The 23,357-nt window shown below is 47.5% G+C and overlaps 1 protein-coding gene across 3 annotated transcripts in view; it reads left to right on the forward strand.

Annotated features, from left to right (window-relative positions):
- The window catches only part of RARB (retinoic acid receptor beta), a 416,035-nt gene that overhangs the window by 375,939 nt on the left and 16,739 nt on the right, over positions 1-23,357 (forward strand). For all 3 annotated transcript variants that reach the window (XM_032267931.1, XM_032267937.1, XM_032267941.1), the window contains 2 exons: positions 10,415-10,575; positions 21,598-21,774. In XM_032267931.1, coding sequence (XP_032123822.1) covers positions 10,415-10,575; positions 21,598-21,774 — 338 coding nt within the window. The remainder of the gene's footprint in view (positions 1-10,414; positions 10,576-21,597; positions 21,775-23,357) is intronic.

Raw genomic sequence — 23,357 nt, forward strand, 5'->3', positions numbered from 1 at the left:
ATGGACAGCTGCATGGTTGAACAAATGGATAGATGGAAGGATGGGAAGATGGATACGTGGATGAATGAGTAGACAGATGGACTTGATAAACAGGCAGCTCTTTCTTGGATGTCTAGTTGGATGAATAGATGGATGGACAGATGGATAGATGGATTAAAAAAAAAACTCCCAGTTATAAGACACTGTTCAGACCTATAGTTATTAGGAAAGAAGATTATAGTTAATTGACTGATCATAACCGACAGTGGGCTAGCCTATACCTCATACAGGAACTGCCAATTTTCTGAAAATTAAAATCAATAGAATGCCTTTAGAACAAAAGCTGTATGTGTGGATTCTGAAGACCCTTAGAAAGTTTACCACCTCAGGGACCTCACTGAGAATCACATAGGGGTATATAAACTGGCATAGACCATTTGAAATGCTGTAAAGTGAGGTTTTTAATTTAAACTATGTGATATAAACACCTACTATATCTACATGTAGACCATTTCTCTAATGATTTGGGTTTCTAAAATTTATTTGACAACATGTGAGAGCTTCTCTACATTAATATCTTAACAGGGTATTTGACAAATATCTGGCAAAATTATAAGCCATTTGTCTACCTCTCAAATGCCTTATTGACACATGGATGGCTCAGGCAAAAATCCATCGCGTATGTTAAACAGTTTCAGAAAATGTTGAATCCCAAGGATCTGAGCGTGGTCACATATGTTGACTAAGCCATGTTTGGACAGAAAGTCCTAACGTTAGAGATGAACCCACTGAAAGCTTAATACCTGACAGTTTCCTTACTCAACCTTCCCTTTAATCTCCAGTTATGTAGCACCAGGCTGGAATGCGGGTCTTGTCTTGGATAAAAATTCTTTCCTCCCTCCCTCATTTTTTCCTTCCTTCCTTCCTTGTTGTCTTTCTACCTTCCTTCCTCCACTGTGCCTTAACATTTCACATTTCACAGCTTTTGTGTATATTAAAACCTTACATTCTATATCATATATCATGTGCATTTCATGTATTGAAGGGAGAACCCCTCATGCTTTATTTGACTCAGTTTCTTTAGTGGCTACAGGACTCTATAACGGTTGATAAACAAATTGGTATAGGACTCCCACTATTTTTGACATGGTACACTGTGTTGCAATCATGTATATATCTAAATATATATGAGATCCTGTGTGGAATGGATCAAAGTTAATGTCCTCATTTTTCAGATGAGGTAACTGAGGCTCAGAGACATTAAGAGACTATCCTGAGCTTACATAGTTAGTACAATAAATGATAAGCTAAAATGCAGGCCTTTGAAATTTTACCCCAGGGTCCTTCCATTTGTCTAGTGTTCCTTTCCTATTATTTAAGACCTGTGGGTAACAGTGCTATCATTTCTGTGTGCTGTAACAGATGTGGGTGGGATCTGGAACTTTGAGTTGTAGGAATGACCCATTGTTTTCTTTCTTGTCTCAAATGCTGAATGGAGGGAACCATGTATTCAGATATCCTATAGGGTAAAAGGCATTTGGACATGTGATACTGTTGTGTAAAAACACTCCTTACACGGACTATATTACACAGATTACGGCTGTGTAACAAACCACCCCCAAGCGCTGTGGCTTGCTACTATAAGCATTTGCTGTTGTTCACAGCACCATGTCTCAGTCGGGTTGTATTTCTGGTTCACTGGGCTCTCTCACTGGGTAGGCAATTCCGCTGATCTTACCTGAGCGCTTTCCCAGGTTCAAGCTGGCTCCAGATTGATCTAGTGTGGTCTTGACTGGAACAGCTGGGCTGTCCTCCTTATGGTCTCTTGGAACTTCTGCTTCTCAGAACTTTTTCTAGGCTAAGAAAAACTTCATTTCTATTTTAGGTATAGGACATTTTAAGACATATATAACATTTTATATATGACATATATGTCTTATAACATTTTATATATGTTATATAAAACATATAACATATGCTATAGGACATATATAACATTTTAAGAGGAGTTGTATGATGAAAATATCAAACAGAACTTCAGTTCATTTGCTAAAAATGTATTGGGTTTTAAAGGACAGTAGGAATGAAAGATCGGGCCATTACATTTTATCATGATAGAGACTGTTATTTAATATTTGAAAGCCCATAACTTGTTATAAAGAATATACATGACACAGAGCAAGATATAAGCTTATCTGGAACAGTCTGCTGCTGGGAAATTTCTTTTTCGCCCTCCTGCCCTTCATTAGATACTGTTTTTGAAAGGCAGTCTATGCCTGCTCCATGAAAGAAAGATAAAGGGGTATGCTTGTGTCCCAGCTCAACTTTTTTACCCTAGGTATATGGGACCCATATTTGAAGAATATTGATTCCTGAACCTTAGACTGTCTACCTTTTTTTAAAAGAGTTATAAAAGACCCACTCAGCAGTGTTTCAGATACACAAGGGCAGCTCCGGCTTCAGCAGAAGTGAATTTGAGTTTGGTATAGCAAAGAATTTCCTGCCTATGAAAACCGATTAAGGAAGGGATACTAAACCTTTTTTTCCCCCTAGATCAGAGGTTTTTAAAAACGAGGTGAATTGATCATGCAGTAAGTGTGTGAGTTTACTCCTGGTTGAAAAGCAGAGGGCCAGCCACAATGTCCTTAATCTCCGTTTTTTAATTTTCAGTTGTATGCCATCAGCAAAGGGCTTCATGTCAGCTCTGATTCATATTGGGTAGCTGTGTCACAAAGACGAAGCCACAGACACGTGTGCCTCTTTGGACAGGCTTTAGGCAACGTTATCATTGAACATAGCCCATGGCAGCCAGAGGAAATGTACAAAGAATCCCCGCCGGTAGTGAAGAAAAGCATCCCAGTACTGCGTGTCGTCCCTCAACTGCTCGGTGTTGGGCTCCCACTGATACATGATGCCAGAACATTTTCTTTTTTCTCGTTTCTGGAATTGAACTTAAGATATTTCTTATAGCTCATGTGTCCAAAGAAAAGGATATTTCATCTAAAACTAAGTCTCTTGCCTTGCAAGGATGCCCACCACACTGTGCTTGTCTGAAAACGAATGCAAGCACAGTAGGGCTGTCCTTAGCAGCTTACCTAGAGGAGGAAAGAATATTTGAAAGACTGTCCGTGCAAGAAGAGGTCTAATCCACATATGAAAAAACAACCAGTGAGGGAAATGTGATTAAATTTGTTTTGAACGTATCCTTAGCATAACATACCACTTGACAAAGAAGTATTTGACATCTGTACGTTTGGATATTTCAGGGATTTTCTGTCACTTTTTTGAGTAACTTTAAGAAGCTGAGCTAGGCTGGAAGATCCTTGTGAAACTCTCAGAATGCTATGTCCAGGCTATTTCCCCCAAGACTTGAATATTTAATATTCTGTAAAAATTACTATTATTATTATTATTTTTGAGACAGAGTCTCGCTCCATCGCCCAGGCTGGAGTGCAGTGGTGCCTTCTCGGCTCACTGCAACCTCTGCTTCCCGGGTTCGAGCAATTCTCCTGCCTCAGCCTCCCAAGTAGCTGGGACTACAGACACCCGCCACCACACCCAGCTAATTTGTTTTTGATCCCTTAGACTTCCAGGTTGTACACGGCCTCCTGTCGCCTTTTGAAGTCCTTGCACATATGCCACCATGTTGCAGACTTGAAGCAGTCCTCTGAGGATTCCATTTGGACCCCCATTTTACAAACCCTGAAATCAAGGTCCTTGGAAATGAAATAACTATTCATTCAGCACACACTCTTTGGCATCTTACCCTCAGCCTGGTCCAAAAGGCACCTGTCTCATGAATGGCAAGAAAACTTAGCAGCAGCCTCGTTCACTAACCCTTTTTCTCTGTTTATTTATTCCAGTTTCAACTAGCATTCACATGGCGGGCACTTGAACAGGAAAAAGGCACAGTCCCACCTTCAGGTAGATTCTGATGTGGAGGAAGTATTTACTCACCCCAGTTCTATCCAGTTTCCAGTGGGACCTGCTATGTTAAATGCTTGAGTTAAATCCTTAGGTTATGGGAAAAGTAAGCCTCTAACAATTAGTAAGAGATCCACCTGCCTTCAGATCCATGGTAGTTCATTTACATAATGAGATCAGAAAATGATTTTTTAACTAAATTTAAAGCACGTTTTTATGTAGTTTTCTTATCAATATAGCAGTGTGTTAGTTACAGGCCATCCCTAACTCATGATGACCCCATAGATCTAATCACCAACTGTGACCCACTCTTCTTGCAGTTAGCAAGGAGCTGAGGAGTCAAGATGAACAAATTCCAGACTTTAATTTTCTAGCAAGAATAAATAGACCATTATGCTTCCTTTGCTAAACTGAATATAAAGAACTTTATGGACAAAAATGTCATCAATTGTATTTTCCTTTTATTTTTTTTTTGATGTGAAAGGATTTTTAGTGAAGCATTGTTTTCATCTCTTGCTGAATCCAAGTGAAATCTACATCTTTTGCATGTTTCCTGCATTAAATTTTTATTGTGTGCATGAAAATCAATATTCCAGATACATGCACAAGTGCACACATTAAAGTGAACATGACTTCATTTATTTCCATGATTAGACATTCAAATAAAAGTGCTTGGGTGTCTGTTTTCATATTCATAGGTCGAGATCCGTACATCAGAGGTATTTGTATAAGTGACACTTTTATTACATTCATTTCATTTGCAATATGATAGTGGATCATAAATATGTTACTTTTATGCCACCAAATCTGATTTGTAGCACTTAGCCCCTCACAAGGAGAATACTTGATATTTTATGGAGCCCCTTTCATCCAAGAAGCGCTTTGCAAACATTGGGCCGAGTTCTATCAGGTGTATAAATCACATCTGTGACCCTCTGAATGTCCCACCTGCTTCATCAACCTTGTGGCTACTACCGTAGGGGTGGAGAGCAGTTAGTGATTCCCCTCAGGCCCCAACGTGCTAACGCGACCCTTCATTTCTGGAAGAAAGAGGCCGAGTTGAACTCTGTATCGCCACACCTAGGCCCTGACGGTGGGCAGAATTCCACATTTAGTTACATGTCTATCTCATCTTTTGCAAAACAGTTTTGAGGCCCCCCTCCACAGGTCAGATGCAGTATTAAGCCCTGGGGGCATAGAGACAAGTACCATGTGGCCCTTGGCTTTCAGATAGTCTCAGACTTGGTGGGGAGGGCTTTGATGCAGGCTTGACAGTATTTGCTCCTCTCCTTGCCTGCCCATTCCCTCCCAGAGGTGCACCGTACCTGAAAGCAGCTTCAAACCCCCAGGTCTGGCACGGATATATGAGTGCCTATACTGGTCAGTTGCAATCAGAGGGAAAGAAGAGGCCCACCATCAAACATCCCAGGCAGGCTTTGGGGCTGAGCATCGGATGCACACTCCATGTTCCCAGAGAAGAAAGCCATCTCCCTACCCGCCATCCCATAGCACCCGTCAGCTTACCCTCCCAATTCCCAGCGTTAGCTTCCTAACCCAGGACCAGCAGGATCCCCGGGCCATAGGCAAAGCTCCCCGCAGCGCCCTTCATTGCACTCACTGCGCTGTGCACTATGTGTACGTGGAGCAGATTCAGATTCAGAGCACAGTGATTAAGAGTGGGAGCCCGGGAGCCAGGTTTCCTGAGTTCTGATCCTGACCGTATCACTCACTGGATGCCTGGCCTCGGGTAGGTGACTCACCTTCCTGTGCCTCCATTGTCTCCTCTGCAAAATGGGCATACTAGTGATACCTTCCCTGTTAGGTTGTTGTGAGGATCAAATACCGTGAATAGAAGGCTTTACGATAGTTGTAATTAACACTTTAGTGGTAAATAATACTCCTGTATATAAATTACAGTACATGTAATAATAGTGACAACAATATTCTATTATTACTGTCACAGTTTTATTATATGATTAATGTCTGTCTCTTACCATAAGCTTTTGCTCCATGGCATCAAGAACCATCCTATGTTGCAATGGCACATAGTGGATACTCAATAAATATTCATTGAATGAATGAATGAATAATGAATGAAAAAAACAATGAAGGAACAAATGAGTCCACCCATTCATTTGGTGCCACTGTGACGGCTTCTCCAAGCACCATTTTTTATGGCAAGTCTCCTCTGTCACTGACAGCCACAGGCCCCATAGCAATCCCCACAAGTCCTTGGTGTTGAGGTCACCATTTCCCCATGGAAGGGCCTTACATTCTTCGTGCATAACTAACTCACATAGGCCTTCCCAGGAGTCTGCTTCCATCCCTCCTAGCACACCATCTGTGCATGTCCGTGCAGGTGCTGCTGCTGTCTGGGCGAGGCTCTGAGGGGAGCTGCCTCCTCCGGAGTTGACCCTAGGAGGTGAATGGTGGAGCTGGCACTTGCTGAGATCTCCTGACTTCCCCTGCAATACCTGTGTCACCCCTTGCCTCCCGCTGCTGGCCTCCAAGGGGACAAGCCTCTGCCCTGCCCTGCCCTGCCCCAGGAGCTGCGGACCATGAGGCCTCATAGGGACCAGTGGTTCCAAGAAGCTGGACGGAGCTACCACCCCCAAGCCCCTGTGGCTTCTTGTGCACTGTGTCACCTCCATGATTCTGGTCGTTCTTGGTAGCCCTTCTCAGACACAGTGTCTGCATTCTTTTAGAGCTGAAAACCATGGAGGGAAGCTGCTGCTGAAGCCACGTGTGTAGAAAATTTGTCCTTCAATTTATGAAGCTGTATATAATTGGGGCATTATCACCAGAGGGGCTGTTCCCACATTTTGCAGGTGTGGAAGCATTTGTGATCATCCCAGGGGTCCTTTAGTCACATAGACAGTGGTGGCGGGCTTCGCATAGAGGACAAAGGAGTGTGGAAAGCAGCCTGAGGTTATGCCCTGGTCCCCTTTAAGTCAACTGGAAAGGGTGCTCCCAATTTGGGCCCCAAAGCAGAGAAAAGTGTTGCTCTGGTCTCACAGTTGTGATTTTGCAAAAGGCAGGTGCTCTCACTGTACAACCCAACAGAGACCCCCCACTTGGTGCCCAGCTGTAGCTCACCCAGGGCCCCTTCTCACTTGACACTCTCCCTTGCCTGCTTGGTTCAGATACTCATGTGAGCTCACCGCAGCGCCTCTGCTCTCCTGCTAACCCTCTAGAGCTGTCATTGGAGTTTTCCAGGCCTCTGGTTGTAGATGGGGACAGTGAAGCAGAATGCTTAGGAGCAGATGCAGGTCCTATAGACCTCCCTGTGGATGGGATTATGGGGAATCCTTGGGTGGGTTGTTAGTCTGTTTTCTGGTCTCTCTTTCTCTGCTTTCTGCACATTCAGCTGAAATGCTCACTCCACTACTTTCACACGTGGTGTTGTGGGCCTCAAGTTCCTTGATTGTGGAAAGGGCGTTGTAATGCCAACCTCAGTTGGCTTACTGTGGGGATTTCACGAACTAGGATTCGTCACCTGCTGATGTCCCAGCTGGCCCTTGCCACATGATCCCTAAAGGGTAGTGTGGCTGTTGGTGTCGTCTCGGCTTCAGAATCAACTCAGAGCAGTTCCTGCTGTTTAGAGAAGTGTCACCTCCCACAGAGCTGTAGGTTTTTTGTTGGTGATGTTTCAGATATATTTCACGTAGCATAACAGTCATCATGTTAAACTGTACAGTTCAGGGGTGTGCAATGTATCCACTAAGTTGTGCAGCCTTCACCATTAAGTCCAGAACGTTTTCATCTCCTAAAAAAGAAACCCTGAACCCGTTAGCACCCTCGACCCTCCCTCCCCACCAACCTGCACCCAAACTTGGCAGCTGCTAGCCTCCTTTCTGTCTTTGCATTGGTCTCATTTGAACATCCATATAAATCAAATCACACAGTGTGTGGCCTTTTGAGACTGGCTGCTTTACTGTGTACATGTTAAAGCTTCATCTGTGTTGTAGCGTGTGTCAATAATTCGTTCCTTTTTATGACATAATATTCCATCGTAAGGACATCCTAGATTCCGTTTCTCCGTCACGTGACGAACATTTGGGTTGTTTCCACATTTTAACTGTTGTGAGTCATGCTGTCATGAACATTCATGTGCAAGTTTTGCACAGACACATATTTTCCATTCTCTTGGATGTACACCTAGGAGAGGAATTGCCAGGTCACGTGGTAACTCTGCGTATAACTTGGTGAGACACTGCAGAGTACTTTTCCCCGGGGCTCTGTTTCGGAAGGACCCTACCCACTTAGATTGGACTTTTTCATTAGCTAAAGAAGGCCATTGGTAGAGGCGGGGAAAAAGAGGGAGTCTGATCACCTGAGAGTCTGTGCACTCACGCACAAGCCTTCAGGCCGTCACCTCCACTCAGCAGCCCAGACTCCATGCTCGTGAAGAGCCTCCAAGCCGTCTCTGCCACCCTGCACGACTCCTTCCCCACTCATGTGTCTCCTTTGCCCACCGGCTTCTTTATGTTCTCTCTGCTTTGGATCACGACACCTGCTCTCACCCAACGTCCTGCACCGACTGGCTGGGAGGGATCTCGTCTCAGAGGTCTTGAGGGGCCAGTCTGCGCTGGGAAAGACTACAGCTGAGGCTGCGCTACCCACTCATTTTGCCAGTGATCTAGAAACTTTCTGAGCCAATGAGCAGTGTCATTTCAGAGTCCCGGGGAAGGAAACTGTCTAGAGGGGCATTCTCTTCAGACCTGTCAGTTTCCTGAGGAATAAGTAAGTGAATCCAAGTAAGGAAAGAACTTCTCAACCATGTGGACTTGATCATATGAACTTGAGCAGGTGAACTTCTCCAAGACTCATTTTTTTATCTGTAAAATGGGCTGAAACTTGCCTATCTGTTAAGAGGAGCAAGTGAGATGCTGTGATACCATGTTCGAGATACTCAAAAAATGTTCCTTTTCTCCCCAGCTGCCCTCAGTCCTGGTTAGGTAAGAGTGGCTCGTATAGACACTGATTTTGTGGTTCCGCTCACCTCCCTTTTTTTCCGTCCTTCCTCCGTCTCACCCCTCGCTCTTTCCTCTCACCACTTCCTCTCTCCTCCTGTTATGTCTTACTATGCCCTCAGCTCCTACCCCAAACATGAGTGTTCTCATGGTGTGGACCCAGAGAACGGCTAGTTCCCAAATCGCCCTTGTGCTCTTAAGGAGGCAGTCAGGCCAGATCCTCTTAAAGCAGATCAGATTATGCCCTGGGTCATTTTGCAGCGCAGATTCCTAGGTCACGGTTGTGGTGTGCACAGCCAGGCAGCATCCAGCCTGGCACCCACTGGGCCCCCAGGGAACGTGGACTCCATGGAGGAGGTGGCATGGTCTGGTTTCACCTGTCTGCCTCTCTGGGTTTCAGCTTCTTTCTATAGGAGATCCTAGCCAAGGGTTAGAGCTTTGAATTATCCTTGGGTTTGAAGTCATCCCAGGGGCCTTTGCTGCAGGAGGATGCATGGGCTTCTTCCAGACACAATGTGGAGTCGAGTGGCTACCTGCAAATAAGGGAATGAATGGTTTTCCAGGCTGAGGATTTCATACTGTATTAATTATTATTATTACTTTCTTTTTTCTTTCTTTTTTTTTTTTTTTTTTTTGAGACAGAGTTTCACTCTTGTCGCCCAGACTGGAGTGCAATGTCACGATCTTGGCTTACCGCAACCTACCGCAACCTCCACCTTCCAGGTTCAAGTGATTCTCCTGCTTCAGCTTCCCAAGTAGCTGGGATTACAGGCATGCACTACCACGCCTGGCTAATTTTGCATTTTTAGTAGAGACAGGGTTTCTCCCTGTTGGTCAGGCTGGTCTCAAACTCCCAATGTCAGGTGATCTGCCTGCCTCAGCCTCCCAAAGTGCTGGGATTACAGGTGTGAGCCACCATGCCCAGCCTCAATTATTATTTTTAAGTAACTTTGTGGACCAAAGCAGATAACGTGGTTCATACAGGAAGCTTAGAAAGCAGAAAAACCTGAAGGTTTGAAAATCTAATCCTTATCTCCTCTCAGATGAGTTTCTTCAAAAGTGCTAGTCACTTAATTCAGAAAACGAAAAAGCAAAGACACTGAAATGTTTAGCTAGGAAATACCAATTATGAAGCAACAGGGGCTGTGTTCAGCTACCTTGACCCTTCCCTTACAGTGTCACCCAGGGCATCCCCTTGGAGGGTAAAGCTCTTGGAAAAATCCTTCTCTCTTTAAGAGATCCAGTCCACAGCAAAAGTTCTCTGACAAGCCAAGACTCTGGGCCTCCTGGGTGAGCCCAAGCTTTCCAAAGAACTGACAGGCACATGCACGTACAGAAAGACAAAGCTAGCTCTCTGCCTGGGCCTCCTGCCTGCCAAATCCCTATTCCAGAGAGATGTGTTATTACCACCTCTTCCCACTGTTCCTGTCCCAAATAGCAAATGAGCCTAAGGCAGCATTTTGAGGCGGAACCTCCCAGCTCGGGAGCACGGGCCCAGCCTTCAGTGACCCCTGATGTGCCTTCTCTTTCGTTTCCAGCTGTCAGGAATGACAGGAACAAGAAAAAGAAGGAGACTTCGAAGCAAGAATGCACAGAGAGCTATGAAATGACAGCTGAGCTGGACGATCTCACAGAGAAGATCCGAAAAGCTCACCAAGAAACTTTCCCTTCACTCTGCCAGCTGGGTAAATACACTACGGTAAGAGATGCTCCTGCCCCAGGCTGCTGGAAGTGTGGAAACCTTGCACATGTGTGTGTGTAGAGACATGCACATGTGTACACACACACGCACACACACGCTTTGCCCTGGGTCTGGCAGGGACTGACATGTTAGCCAGCTGGGGGTATGTAGTAGCCACTTCGCCTGTGCAGTAGCCTTTGGGCTTGGGCAGTCAGTGAGCAGGCCGAGTGCCTCCTCACTGCAGTCATGCACAGATGCATTCACTCTAGATGCATTAACTGAGCATTTACTATATGGCAGGCTGTGTTCTAGGCCTTGGCATCATGAACTATTCAGTGCTGCTTTCAGGGACTTTGATAGGGTGAAGGAAACAAGTAAAGCCTGTGAAACATGACCTGGGTCATGACAGACACCTATACAGAGGGACCCGGGGGACAAGGTCCCAGTCTTTTAAAAACCCCAATCCAGCTGTGAAATCCAGCCAAGATAATGCGGCCATCCCCTGGGCCAAAGTCTGCCTTCTGTGAGAGGGCGTGTACAAAACCCCTAAGCCAGGGCTGCGAAGTTCGGGGCTGGCGTACCCCGTGCCCTGTTGAGTGAATGTTCCCCCTCTGCTTCCCAGCGTTCCACTAGGAATGGCCTTTCACTGAGATTAGAAATAGAGGCAGGAAAAAGAGAAGTGAGATAAAAAGGTAGGAGGTGTATGCTGGGTGGTCTGGATCGTCCGGTGGAGAGGTCATGAAGTACTTTAATTTTTCCAAGTGGTTTTTGCGTGTATTACATTCACTGATGTATATTTCTAACTTGTGGTGGGTAATAGACACTCAGTAGATATTTGATGAATTAATATAACTAGAATGTTGCTGTGGCCTTTTTAAAAAGCTCAGGTTGCTCACCTATAATGCTATAGTTAACATACTTTAAAAAAAAAAATCCCATTATTATAGCACTTGCTGGTATGCTAGAAAAAGGATAGCATGGAAGATCCTTGAGATAAAAAGACAAAATAGTGATGCCAGAAAGAAAAAAGAACTGTGAGCAGCGGGCCTTTGCAGCAGTTCACGGTGAGCAGGGGTGTAGTGCTCAACGATGCTGGTGCCACCGTGGTATGTAACACGATAATGGTGACCAGGAGCAGGCCCAGAGGGGTGCCCATGGAAACTGGTGCCGGCACATGCCTGGGTGGCTTCTCAGATGAGCATGAGGCTGCACAGTTGGGTGGCACCAACTGCTGAAGGGCTGGCCGCATATTAAATGGACAAGTCTCCTAGCTAAGGCCAGAGACGTCGGCTCACCTAGAAGCAGAAGCAGAGCCTTGGGCTGTGCTTCTCAAAACTCAGGGTGCATCTGAAGCACCTGGCAATCTTGTTAAAATGCAGTTCTGGTGCAGTAGGCATGGCCTAGGGGCATTTCAGGCATTCAGTAGCGTTTCAGGCATTGTACTGGGCTGTGTATCAAGGTGAGGGCATGCTACTGGCCTGCAGACTACATTCTGAAGAGCAAATGAGATGGGCTTTGAGAAGCAAGACCCAGGGTGGCACTCTGGGGCCCGCCTCACCCATGGGTGCCAGCCAGGAGAAACACTGGTGTGTCTACCAGGCCAAGAATGAGGCTTGGCTTAACCTCGACCAGTCTTCACTGAGCGTAGGGAGCACTGTCCCATCCCAGAGCAAGGACACAGGGCAGGACAAGACAGGACATTGCAAAGGAGCTTTCACTTTCACCTGGAGAGAAGGTGGAATGTGACAGCATGCATCCAGAACAGAGGCCAGGGACCACAGAGGTGTAGTTCGCATGCTGCTCAGCCACCATCAGCCCCGGGACAGTGAACAGATTACTTCATGTCTCTCAGCCTCAGTTTTCCCATCTCTGAATGGGAATAATGTGAAATCATTGGGAGGATGAAATGAGACAATTTATGAAAAGCTGCTGTGGTGGGACTTGAAACTATCTGCCCAGCAGTGGGAGTGGCAGAAACGTCATTCCGCCACGCAGCTTCTGCTGGGTATGAGCTGACCCTCCAGGGGCCTGGCCCCCTGAGATGGGCATATCTGACAATACAGAAAAGTAACACGATGCGTAACCAATCCCAGAGGGTACGCCATTCATTTCTTTTAGGAAGATTTACTAACTGCCAACCATTCAGGAGCATTTCAGGCATTGTACTGGGCTGTGTATCAAGGTGAGGGCGTCTTGATCTAAGAAATGAGGGAACTCAGGCTGGGACAGTGGGAAGGGACGAAAAGAGAAGACGAGAGAAAACAGGTGCTGTGCAGGGCTGGATGGTGTTGAGCTGAGCGCAACTGGGATGTAAGGACGGAAAAGCCTGGCAGGGTCTTGACTGCCAGTTGGCGAGTCTATTTTAGTCTGTAAGTAACAGTAATTGACAGGCTGTGGTCAAAAAATCTTTATTATTATCATTGTAATCATTGTTACATCTAATATTTATTGAGCATTTGCTGTGTGCTAGGGACCATGCTAAGTACTGTAAGGGTACTAAGTCTTTTACTCCTTATAAGGACTGTATGAATTGGGTCTCATTGCCCTCATATTACAGATGCAAAAGCCTGGTACAGGAGGGCTAGATAACTTCCCCTTGTCTCTCAGTCAACACATGTCAGAGGTGAGACTTTCCTGAACAGTCTGACCCCAGGCAGCTCTTTCAACCGCTGACTACAAACAGAATCCCTCAAGAGGATTGCCACAGAGAATGTAATCTGGGGCCATTGGAGGCATCTAGTTAGGAGGGAGCTGTGACGCAGGAATAAATCAATCTTGTAGCTCCAAGAAAGTCAGAGGAAAAGAGATCAGACTGGGGAGGTCTTCCTAAAACAGGGTTTTGAGCCAGGTCAGGAGGTGAGAGACATTATATGGCAGTGCCTAGGGCCACTAATTGCCACATTGAGGGCCCCTCCATCTCCTCCAGATGCTACGTTAGCATGGCCAAGCCAGTCCTCAGACCCTGACTCACCTAGTAACCAGGTGAAATGGCTCCCACTCTAATCCAGAGGAGTGCAGGACAAACACAGCTTACAGCATTTGCCCCCTACCAGAACACACACCCTGGCATGACCAGGGTTCCCTCCTGCAGGCTGGCTCACATGTGAGGCACTGGCCCTCCTGCAAGCATTCCCTCACCACTGATGAATGGAAGCTGGAGAGGTAAACCTGTCAGCTTCCTTATTGCTTGGGCAGGAGAACTCTTGGTTACTCTCTAAACCATCTCCCAGAGTTTCCCACCTAGATGGAGCCTGCGTGTCCACAGTGATGCGCGCTGGTCGCCATCCTTCCCTGCCCACGCTGCTCTTCCAGCACTTCCTGGGCTCTCCTCCCACGTAAACTCCGTGCATTCAAATTCCACTCTCAGCCTCTGCTTCTGACCTAAGAGAGAGAAAAAGAGGCTTTCCTGTGGGCTTCTGGGGCCCTTTCCTATCCACCCCAATTGGAGGTAAATCACCCCAGTCCTCTACTAGGGCCCGCCATCCTAAACACTTTGTGGGGACTTTTTTGCGCCTCTTTCAATCGGGCAGGAAAACCAGAAACACTATTCATCTCTAGAGCATGGCCCTTCGCTACCGGGCATCCTTCCAGAGGCCTGCTGCCCACCGTGGGGTGGAGGGCGTGCTCAGCCGGTGTCTCGGCCAGCCGTGCCCTTCATTTCTACTGTCTCTCTCCAGATCTGGCTGTGTTTTTATTGTGAGCCACTTAAAATCCTTTCTGGAAGTAGGTGGTATAAATAAATAACAGCAGCCATAGCACATTCTCTGCAAGCTCTTAGTTCCGAGTTGAGCATTTTTAAAAAGAGCTTTTTTTAGACAGGCAGTTGCTTCCACTGCAAGAAACTTCCTGTCATCCTCACCCGAGTGGCATCCCTGTCAGATGCCTTTGGAATTAGTGGGCAGAGAGAAATAAAAAAGGCAGCCAGCTGCGCATCTACAGAGCTTTGAAAGAGTAGTTCCTTTTTCTTCCCTAATTAGGGTAAGATTTGGGACAAACGGTTGGGTCCCAGGAGGCCGCAGGAATGGATGGAAGAGGCAGAAACATATCCTCACGACCCCCACCTAAGGCCAGAGCAGAGCATTCACCCGAAATCTTCAGAGCTGGCATCCCTGGGAAGGGTTCTACCCGATGACCCCCCGTCTCCATAAAAGGAGAGAGGGTGGATTCCCTGTGGAAAGGTGGAAAGCAGGAGAGAAGCTATTTCTAGAGGAGCATTCCAAAATAGAATCAGGAGTGAACCAGAGGCAACGCCCTCGCTCTGAGGACGTGTGCTCCACTTCTTAGGGTGAACCCTAGTTGACTGTGTCATTTGGGCTTTAGGGCCTCATACATTCAAGTTCAACTCTTACCCCTGCTACTTAGGCATCATGTGACTTTGAAAAGTTACATCATCGTTGGTGCCTCAGCTCCTTCATCTGTATAATGGGAGGTGTTTTTTTTTTCTTTTTTTCTTTTTTTTTCTTTTTTTTTTTTTTTGAGATGGAGTCTCACTCTTGTTGCCCAGGCTGGAGTGCAGTGGCATAATCTCGGCTCACCACAACCTCCGCCTCCCAGGTTCAAGTGATTCTCCTGCCTCAGCCTCCCGAGTAGCTGGGGTTACAGGAGCCTGCCACCACGCCCGGCTAATTTTTTGTATTTTTAGTAGAGGTGGGATTTCACTATGTTGGTCAAACTAGTCTCGAACTCCCAACCTCAGGCGAACCACCCACCTTGGCCTCCCAAAGTGCTGGGATTACAGGCATGAGCCACTGCGCCCTGCCATAATGGGAGTTTTAAAACACATCTGCCTCCTGCCTGGAGGTTTCCATGGGAAAACTCTATTGAGCACCGTGCAGTTTCCGGCCCAGAGGACGTGTGCAGAATGTGCGTCTTTCCTCCTCTCCATCCCGTCAGAAACGTGTTGTCAGTTTTTCAAGCCACATGCCCAGGTTCTGTAAAGTAGCGTGGGTGTGACAGTGGGACAGATTTCCAGGAGGTGCAGCCCCCAGCCCCCGCTCTCGCTGTCTGCTCCGGCTGCCTCTGCTCCCCGGCTCCCGCGGCTCTGCCGTAGGCAGGCTGTTCATCACCAGGCAGGGCTCGGCGGGAGGTAAGCTGTCCTCGGGGCTCGCGAACGTGAACTATGAAGACTTAAGAAGCCCTGAATCCACTCAGAAAAATGACCACAAACAGACTTATTAAACCACGAAAAGACTTTCCAGGAGACGAAGACTTTCCTTTCCAGAAAAGGAAGGCCGTTTTGAACACTCGTCGTCATGGGTGGTGCTCTTTTTTGGAAACTAACATTTGTGATCAGCCAGAGGAGCAGAACCTGGAACTCGGAGCTTGGCCTCCCAGGAGAGATGCACCAGGAGGGGTGGAAGGTTGGTGGGGGCCAGAAACCCGAGTGCTAGTCCCCACTCACCTCACAGCTTTCTAATTTTGAGCCAGCTGTCACCTTAGCCGCAGTTTCTTGCTAGTAAACACACCTGTGCTGCCAACATCACCAGCCAGCAGTCCCCACCCTTTTCAGCACCAGGGACCCATTTCAGGGAAGACAATTTTTCCATGGATACGGGGCGTGGGGATAGCGTCGGGATGAAACTGTTCCACCTCAGATCATCAGGCATTAGTTGGATTCTCATAAGGAGCGGGCAGCTTGGCTCACTCACATGCGTGCTTCGCAGTAGGGTTCGTGCTCCTATGAGAATCCATGCCTCCGCTGATCTGAGAGGAGGTGGCGCTCAAGCTGTAATGTTCACTCCTGGCCACTTACCTTCGGCTGTGCTGCCCAGTTCCTAGCAGGCCACTGACCCATACCCATCCACAACCCAGGGGATGGGGACTGTTCTTACATGTTGCAACAAACGATTACTGCATACCTACAGTGCTTGTTTCGTGGGGCTGCGGGAACGAAGTCACACAAACGGGGGGACTTGAGACAACATTATTTGATCACGTTTCTGGAGGCTAGAAGTCCAAAATCAAGGTGTGTGTAGGGCCATGCTGTCTCTAACAGCTCTGGGAAAGAGCCCTTTCTTTTTTTTTTTTTTTTGAGACAGAGTTTTACTTTTGTTGCCCAGGCTGGAGTGCATTGGTATGATCTCAGCTCAGTGCAACCTCAACCTCCGCCTCCCAGGTTCAAGCAATTCTCCTGCCTCAGTCTCTCCAGTAGCTGGGATTACAGGCATCCACCACAATGCCTGGCTAATTTTTTGTTTGTTTGTTTGTTTGTTTGTTTTGTATTTTTAGTAGAGATCAGGTTTCACCATGTTGGCCAGGCTGGTCTCGAACTCCTGACCTCAGTTGATCCACATGTCTCAGCTTCCCAAAGTACTGGGATTACGGGCATGAGCCACCGTGTCCAGCCGAGAGAGCCCTTTCTTGCCTCTTGGAGCTTCGGGTGTGACCAGCAGTGCTTGTAGTTACATCACATGAATCCTCTGCCTTCTCATAGCCATCTTCTCCCTGGTGTCTTCACATCCTCTTCTCTCTGTGCATATGGACTTCTGTCTAGATTTCCCCATTTTTTTTATAACGGCACCAGTCATGCTGGATTAAGGCCCACCCTAATAACCTCATTTTAACTTGATTACCCCTATAAAAACCCTATTTCCAAGTATGGTCACATTCTGACATAGCCGGGCTAGGATTTCAACACATCTTTCTGAGGGACACAATTTAACCCATAACAAACAATAACACCTTCTGAGTGCAGAACTGGACTGCACGGAGATTACCTTTCCATGCTTGCATTTCTACTGCAAAGTCGAGCTGGAAATCAGATTTTGTCACAAGTGTTGTGAGTACTTAGAAACCTCTGGCAGCATACATGTGTCCTGATCTCTCGAAGAAAAATGTTCTGTAGGCGCTGTGCTGAGTATCCACTTTCTTCCCGAGTGGTGGAATAAGAGAAGGACATTCCCAGCACAAGCAGTAGCATGAATGTGCCCCAGGGTTTCACAGGGCTGGGGCTGGGTGGGAGGAAGACGGAGCCAAGCTTGAGGAGGTAGGTCAGGGCTAGATTGCTGGGGGCTTTGAGTGCTGGGATAAGGTGAACCTTAGCCCTAGGGAGCCACGGGAAGTTCCCAGTCATGAGAAAAAGCAGTTCCAAGAGGTGGTCCCTAGCTGCTGTTCTGGCTGGAAGGCTTTGGCAGGGACACAGGGCAGGGCTTCTGATCTTTCTCAGACGTGCCCTGTAGCTCCAGAAGGCATTCATGGGCCCTTCCAGCGACTGGGACCACTCCAGAAGTCTAGAATCTCTTGGCCAACCTCTAGGGCCTTGGACTATACCTGCCACCCCACCCCTGCACTCTACCAAGGCCCCAGATCTCTGAGCCTCAGGAGTGAAGGGGCTGCAGATGGACAGATGGTCCCTTCCAAGGTCATGTCCCAGCTCAGGAATCTTAGGCGATGGTGGTCCAGGAGCACGCCTGAAACGACCTCCCAGGGAATCCTGCCGCATCGCCCTTGCTTTTAGCCAAGCGGCTAGGAAATACTTGAAAGATTCTAGAGACCCTCCCTACCTGCCCTCTCCCAATGCCCTTTGCCCGAAGCCCTCTGTACCCACAGCCTGCACCATGCCTTTAAGATGACGCCCTCCTGTCTACCAGAGTTGCAGGGTGGCTGCCAAGTTGCCTTCCCCCAACCTGTTGGAGGCATCGGTCCTCAGGAAAACTCTGCAGATGTGTTGGGGGCCTTTTCTTCCCATGGGCAGACGTTCCCGAAGCCGTGTTGTCGTAGCGCCTAGATTATGCGTGTGTTGATCACTAAGAGATGTTGGCTGGCACGTAACATTCTCTTCATAGCCCTGCAGGAGCTCTTGTAGCTACCTCGTCGAAGCATCTAGAGATTCCAACAAGGAGGGAGATCACAGATGCAACCACAGGCTTTAGGAGTCAGGAAGTTCTAACTAGAAAGTAGAAATATGTGAGAACCAGTAGGGAGGGGGTGTCATGGTGCAGCGGTGGGAAGCCAGGACAGCACAACCCCAACTGTGTGGGTGAATCAAATGCCCCCCAGTTTGCCTGGGGGATCTTGCGCAAATGACTGCGCTTCTGTGGGCCTTTGCCTCCTTATCACCCAAATGGCTGATAATGATAATATTGATAGTAATATAATAATGATAATATTACCCACCGCATGGGGGCGCTGTGACAAATAAAGCGAGTCAGTGATTGTTGAGCGCACAGAACAGTGCCTGGCACGAGGAAGCCCGTAGGAAAGGGGTGGTCACATACAGAACCATACAAAATGCAGGAATGGCATGTGGGTGACAGGGATGGTCTGCAAACCAAACTTGAAAGGACATCCGTCTCTCAGGATGGTGGAAGGATTTCAGGCCTAGGGAGGAAGGGGGCATCTCCATGGATACACCCAACATGGCCGCAGAACTTTACCTCTGCATTCCTTTCATGAAAATTTACATTTCCTTCTTAGCTTTGCTGGGGGAAAAGCCAGAACCCTTGAACAAACCACGGTCATACCCAGAAGCTGCCTCCAGTGGGATTTAAAGATGCTGGTGATTCCACTTGAAGGGTCTTTTTCTGAAAGTCCTGCCAGCCCGTTGCAGCACAGAACCAAACCAGCAGAAGAAAGGGATCCATCTGCATGGCAAAAATTGCCATTTAATTGGATTTCATAGTAAGGTTGGATTTTCTGCTGCTTAAGATGGCCCTGGGGGCCATGGGCGTGGCCCTTCATATGGGCCACCATGCAGCATCCTGCGGGGGCAGCCGCTCCTGTAGCTCCGACCGAAGAGGTGGCCTGCTCTGGTAGCCCTGGCCAGCCTCTCTCGGTTGGCAGCGGACCGAGGAGAGCCCCTTGCCCTTCTGCCTTGGCTGTTTTCCTCCTCAGCCTGCCTCACGCTCACAGCAAGGGCCTTGCCTCACCACCCATTTTCTGCCTCTCCTCCTCCGCTGCTTTTCCTCCCTGCACACCCAGAAATGCTGCCGAAAATCCACGCATCCCTGGTGCTCTCCACAGCCGCCTTCATTACCAACCCAAGCAGGCCAGGGCTCTCCATTTGCCGCAGCTGGAAGATAATATATAAGCCATTTGAAGCCTCATGCCTATGAATCCAGCAGCCAGTATAATAAAACACCAGGTTATTTTGTGTTTTATTAACTGCCTCTTCCCTTCAGTTTGCATAATAGTGAGTTAGATTTACATGCCGTTAAGACGGCTGTGCATTATTTTTAATGGAAGGTGCGACAGGCTCCTCTCTCTCAGCCCTGGTGCGTGATAAAGTAACCTCATCCAATGTTGATGAAGATTTCGTTCTCACTCGCTGGGTCGGGGCAATGTCTTTTTTTCCAGATGGATACTCTATTGTAAAATGATTTCCCTCCATAAGCTTGACTCTCCGTCCCTCTCTTCCGTGTCATCTTCCCATGAACCGGATAAACTGCCTATTAAATTTAATTACGGCCGGAATGGCCACACATCTCGATCTCATGTTCCCCCAAGTGTACTGTATTCCACCAAGGTCCTGGAGGAAGGAGGAACATAAATCTGGAGATGCATGTCTGCTCTCCGCAAGGAATGTTGTGGAAGGCAAAGTTGGCCACCACCGTTTTTACAGCGCCCGTGGCATCTCGTGCAAACTCTTCTGTCTGGCTTTCCGTGCGGACATAAAAAGCAAGCGCTAGTTTTATTGACTTCTTGTAGACTGATTTTAACTGAGGTGGGGAGCTAAAGCTGTCCGTTTGAGAAACACAGTACCTCAGTACCTCTCCCAAGCCGTTTACATCTGTCAGAGGACCAAACATCAGCCTTCTTTGGGTGGTAAATTACAAATATCTCATCATTTTACCTGTAAATATCTTAATACATGTTCTAAATGAAAGAAGCTTCTGCAAACAAAAGGAAAGCATCAGTGCCACTATTACCATCCTAAAATAAAACGGTCTCCGACACCTTCTAGCCCCTATTTCTGGTTTTCTCGTATGTATCACCATCTCCTTACAGTTTATTTTTTGAATTGAAATTTAGATAACATTTACACCATGCAGTTGGTTGTCAGTCTTCTAAATCTCTTAAGTCAGGTTTATTGTGGTATCATATACATAATGCAATTTTTATCTTTTTTAAAGGTGTAGCTTGATGAGCGTGACAAAAGTGTGACCCCAGTCAAGGTGTAGAGGCTCCAGGGAGCTTCCTGTGCCCTGTGACCAGCCCCACCCGCATTCCCGCTCCTGGGAAAACCACTGAGCTCTTGTCAGTTACTATCGTTTTGCCTTTTCCAAGAACGTCATATAAATGGAATCGTTTTGTACGTTTCCATTTCCTTCAAAAACGTTTTAAAGGCGTTTATGTCTGCCTTCTTTGGGTTAATGTGCTTCCAAGGTTTATCCATGCTGTGTACGTGTTCCCGTTTCCTTCCTTATTAATGCTATCCAGCATTGTCATTGCAAAGTTGTAATCACAGTGTCTCTCTCCATCCATGAGTTAATGAGCGTGTGGGTTGAGTTACTTTCAATCGATAGATTTCTCTCTCCACTTGTTCTCCCTTGTGATGTACATGTTGAAGGAACCAGTTCATTGGATTTTGTGGATTTTCTGGCCTTCTGGATGTTGACAGCTGCACCCCCTTTGTGTAGTTTACCATGTCCTTGGATTTCCTGAGGTTATATCTAGAGTCTCAGTCTGATTCAAGTTTGATGTTTGGCCAGAATATTTGATAGGTGGTGGCGTGTTTTTCCATCAGGACACTAAGGCAGGTGGCCTGTTTTTAAGAGATTAGCAAGAACTGATGGTCAGTGCCTAGAGCCGTTCATTCATCCCAGTTAGAAAATGGTGAATCCTCGTTCCTTGTGTTTGTTACCTGGATAACTGTGTACAGAGAAACTCCCTCTCATCTGTTACTTGATTATCCAGTGGTACGAGCATAAGATTTTTAGCATTTTAAAAGGATGAATCCAGGCTAAAAATGCAGCTGCCCACCAACAAGCTGCCTGCCTAGGCTGACATGTCACCCCTTTAAGGGGAAACACGTTGAGTTTCCCGCTTCCTGTAGAGCTTCCCGGAAGCTGCACCTGATGTGACATTTTCCGTCCCTCTTAGAATTCCAGTGCTGACCATCGAGTCCGACTGGACCTGGGCCTCTGGGACAAATTCAGTGAACTGGCCACCAAGTGCATTATCAAGATCGTGGAGTTTGCTAAACGCCTCCCGGGCTTCACCAGCTTGACCATCGCAGACCAGATCACCCTGCTGAAGGCCGCCTGCCTGGACATCCTGGTATGTGCCTTTTTGAGCTCTGAATAATGGGGCTGGAGAGGGAGAGAGGGCACCATGGAGGGGAGGGAAGGGGATCAACAGGCATTGATGATCTCCAGAGGAGGTTTTGAGTTTCGACTCTAGCACTCACCTGACGCAGCCTCTGGCTCCTTATCTGCAAAGTGGGCTGAATTCCATCCCTCAGGCTCTCTTCCGGTCTGCGAGGCTCAGATGAGCTGAGGTTGGCAAACGACAGGTTAATGCTGCTCTGCTGTTTCAGTCTTCCTGAATGTTTCTAAGTTCATCCCAGACCCCTTGATTTTACAGGAAATGAAATCATCACACATGTTGTCAGGACCCCAGGCACCTGTCAGTTACTGAGTGACCGTTGCCACTCTTCCTTAGGTCTGTTTAGCAAACAGGACACATAAGCATGCAAGCTTCCTGCACGACCACCGCGCGGGTCCTCTCTCTTCCTGAGTGGGAGGGGCTGTGTGTGCTTAATTATAGTAACTGTATTTGTTTCGCAGAATGGTTTATACCCAAAGTTATGAAAGACACAGTGAGGGCTGGGCGTGGCAGCTCACGCATGTAATCCCAGCACTTTGGAATCCCAGGCCAAGGCAGTCGGATCACAAGATCAAGAGTTTGAGACCGGCCTGGCCAATATGGTGAAACCCCATCTCTACTAAAAATCCAAAAAATTTAGTCAGGCATGGTGGCATATGCCTGTAATTCCAGCTACTCGGGAGGCTGAGTCAGGAGAATCGCTTGAACCCCAGAGGCAGAGGTTGTGGTGAACTGAGATTGTCGTACCACTGTACTCCAGCCTGCGTGACAGAGTGACACTCCATCTCAAAAAAAAAAAAAAAAAAAAAAAAGACATAGTAAAAAAAATCAATGCTTTTACAGCACTTCAAAAGCTGATTTTACTTTCCCAATGTTCTGATGCATCCGTGGGGGCCACGCCCTTGTCTCACTTTCTCCATGGGCCTCTCTGCATACATGGTTTTAATGGGAGCTGCTCCCATCCAAGGAAACAGTCCCAGTCTGAAGCCCCTACCGGGGAAAGACAGGGCAGACATCCAGCCTGTGGAGGGCAAAGTGTGCTGACCCCCACCCTTGCTAAGGCTCTAGAAGCAGTAGCATGAGCAGAGCAGGAAGCCAAGGGGCCTCAGGGATCCCCTTTGTACAGGTGGGGAAACTGAGGCCCACAGACATGCTATGACTAAATATTTGCATCCTCCCAAAATGCGTATGTTGAAGCCTTAATCCCCAATGTGATGATACTAGGAGGTGGGGCCTTTGGGGGTGATTAGGTTTAGGTGAGGTTATGGGGGTGGATCCCCGAGATGGAATTAGTGCCCTTACAGGGAGGTGAAGCGAGCAGAGCTCTCTTTCTCTGCCTTGTGAGGATACAGCAGGAAGGCAGCTGTGACCCAAGATAAGTGCCCTCACCAGGAGACCAACCGTGATTTCAGGCGTCCAGCCTCCAGACGCGGGAGAAGCGAATGTTGTTGCCGAAGCAGCCAGGTCTCTGTCACAGTGGCCTGAACTAAGACAGGAGGGCAGGGATCTTCCCAAGGTCACAGATGGGGGTGGTG

This window comes from Sapajus apella, unplaced genomic scaffold (genome assembly GCF_009761245.1).
Source record: "Sapajus apella isolate SASKATOON/1434 unplaced genomic scaffold, GSC_monkey_1.0 scaffold4, whole genome shotgun sequence".
In the NCBI taxonomy this organism is placed as follows: Eukaryota; Metazoa; Chordata; class Mammalia; order Primates; family Cebidae; genus Sapajus; species Sapajus apella.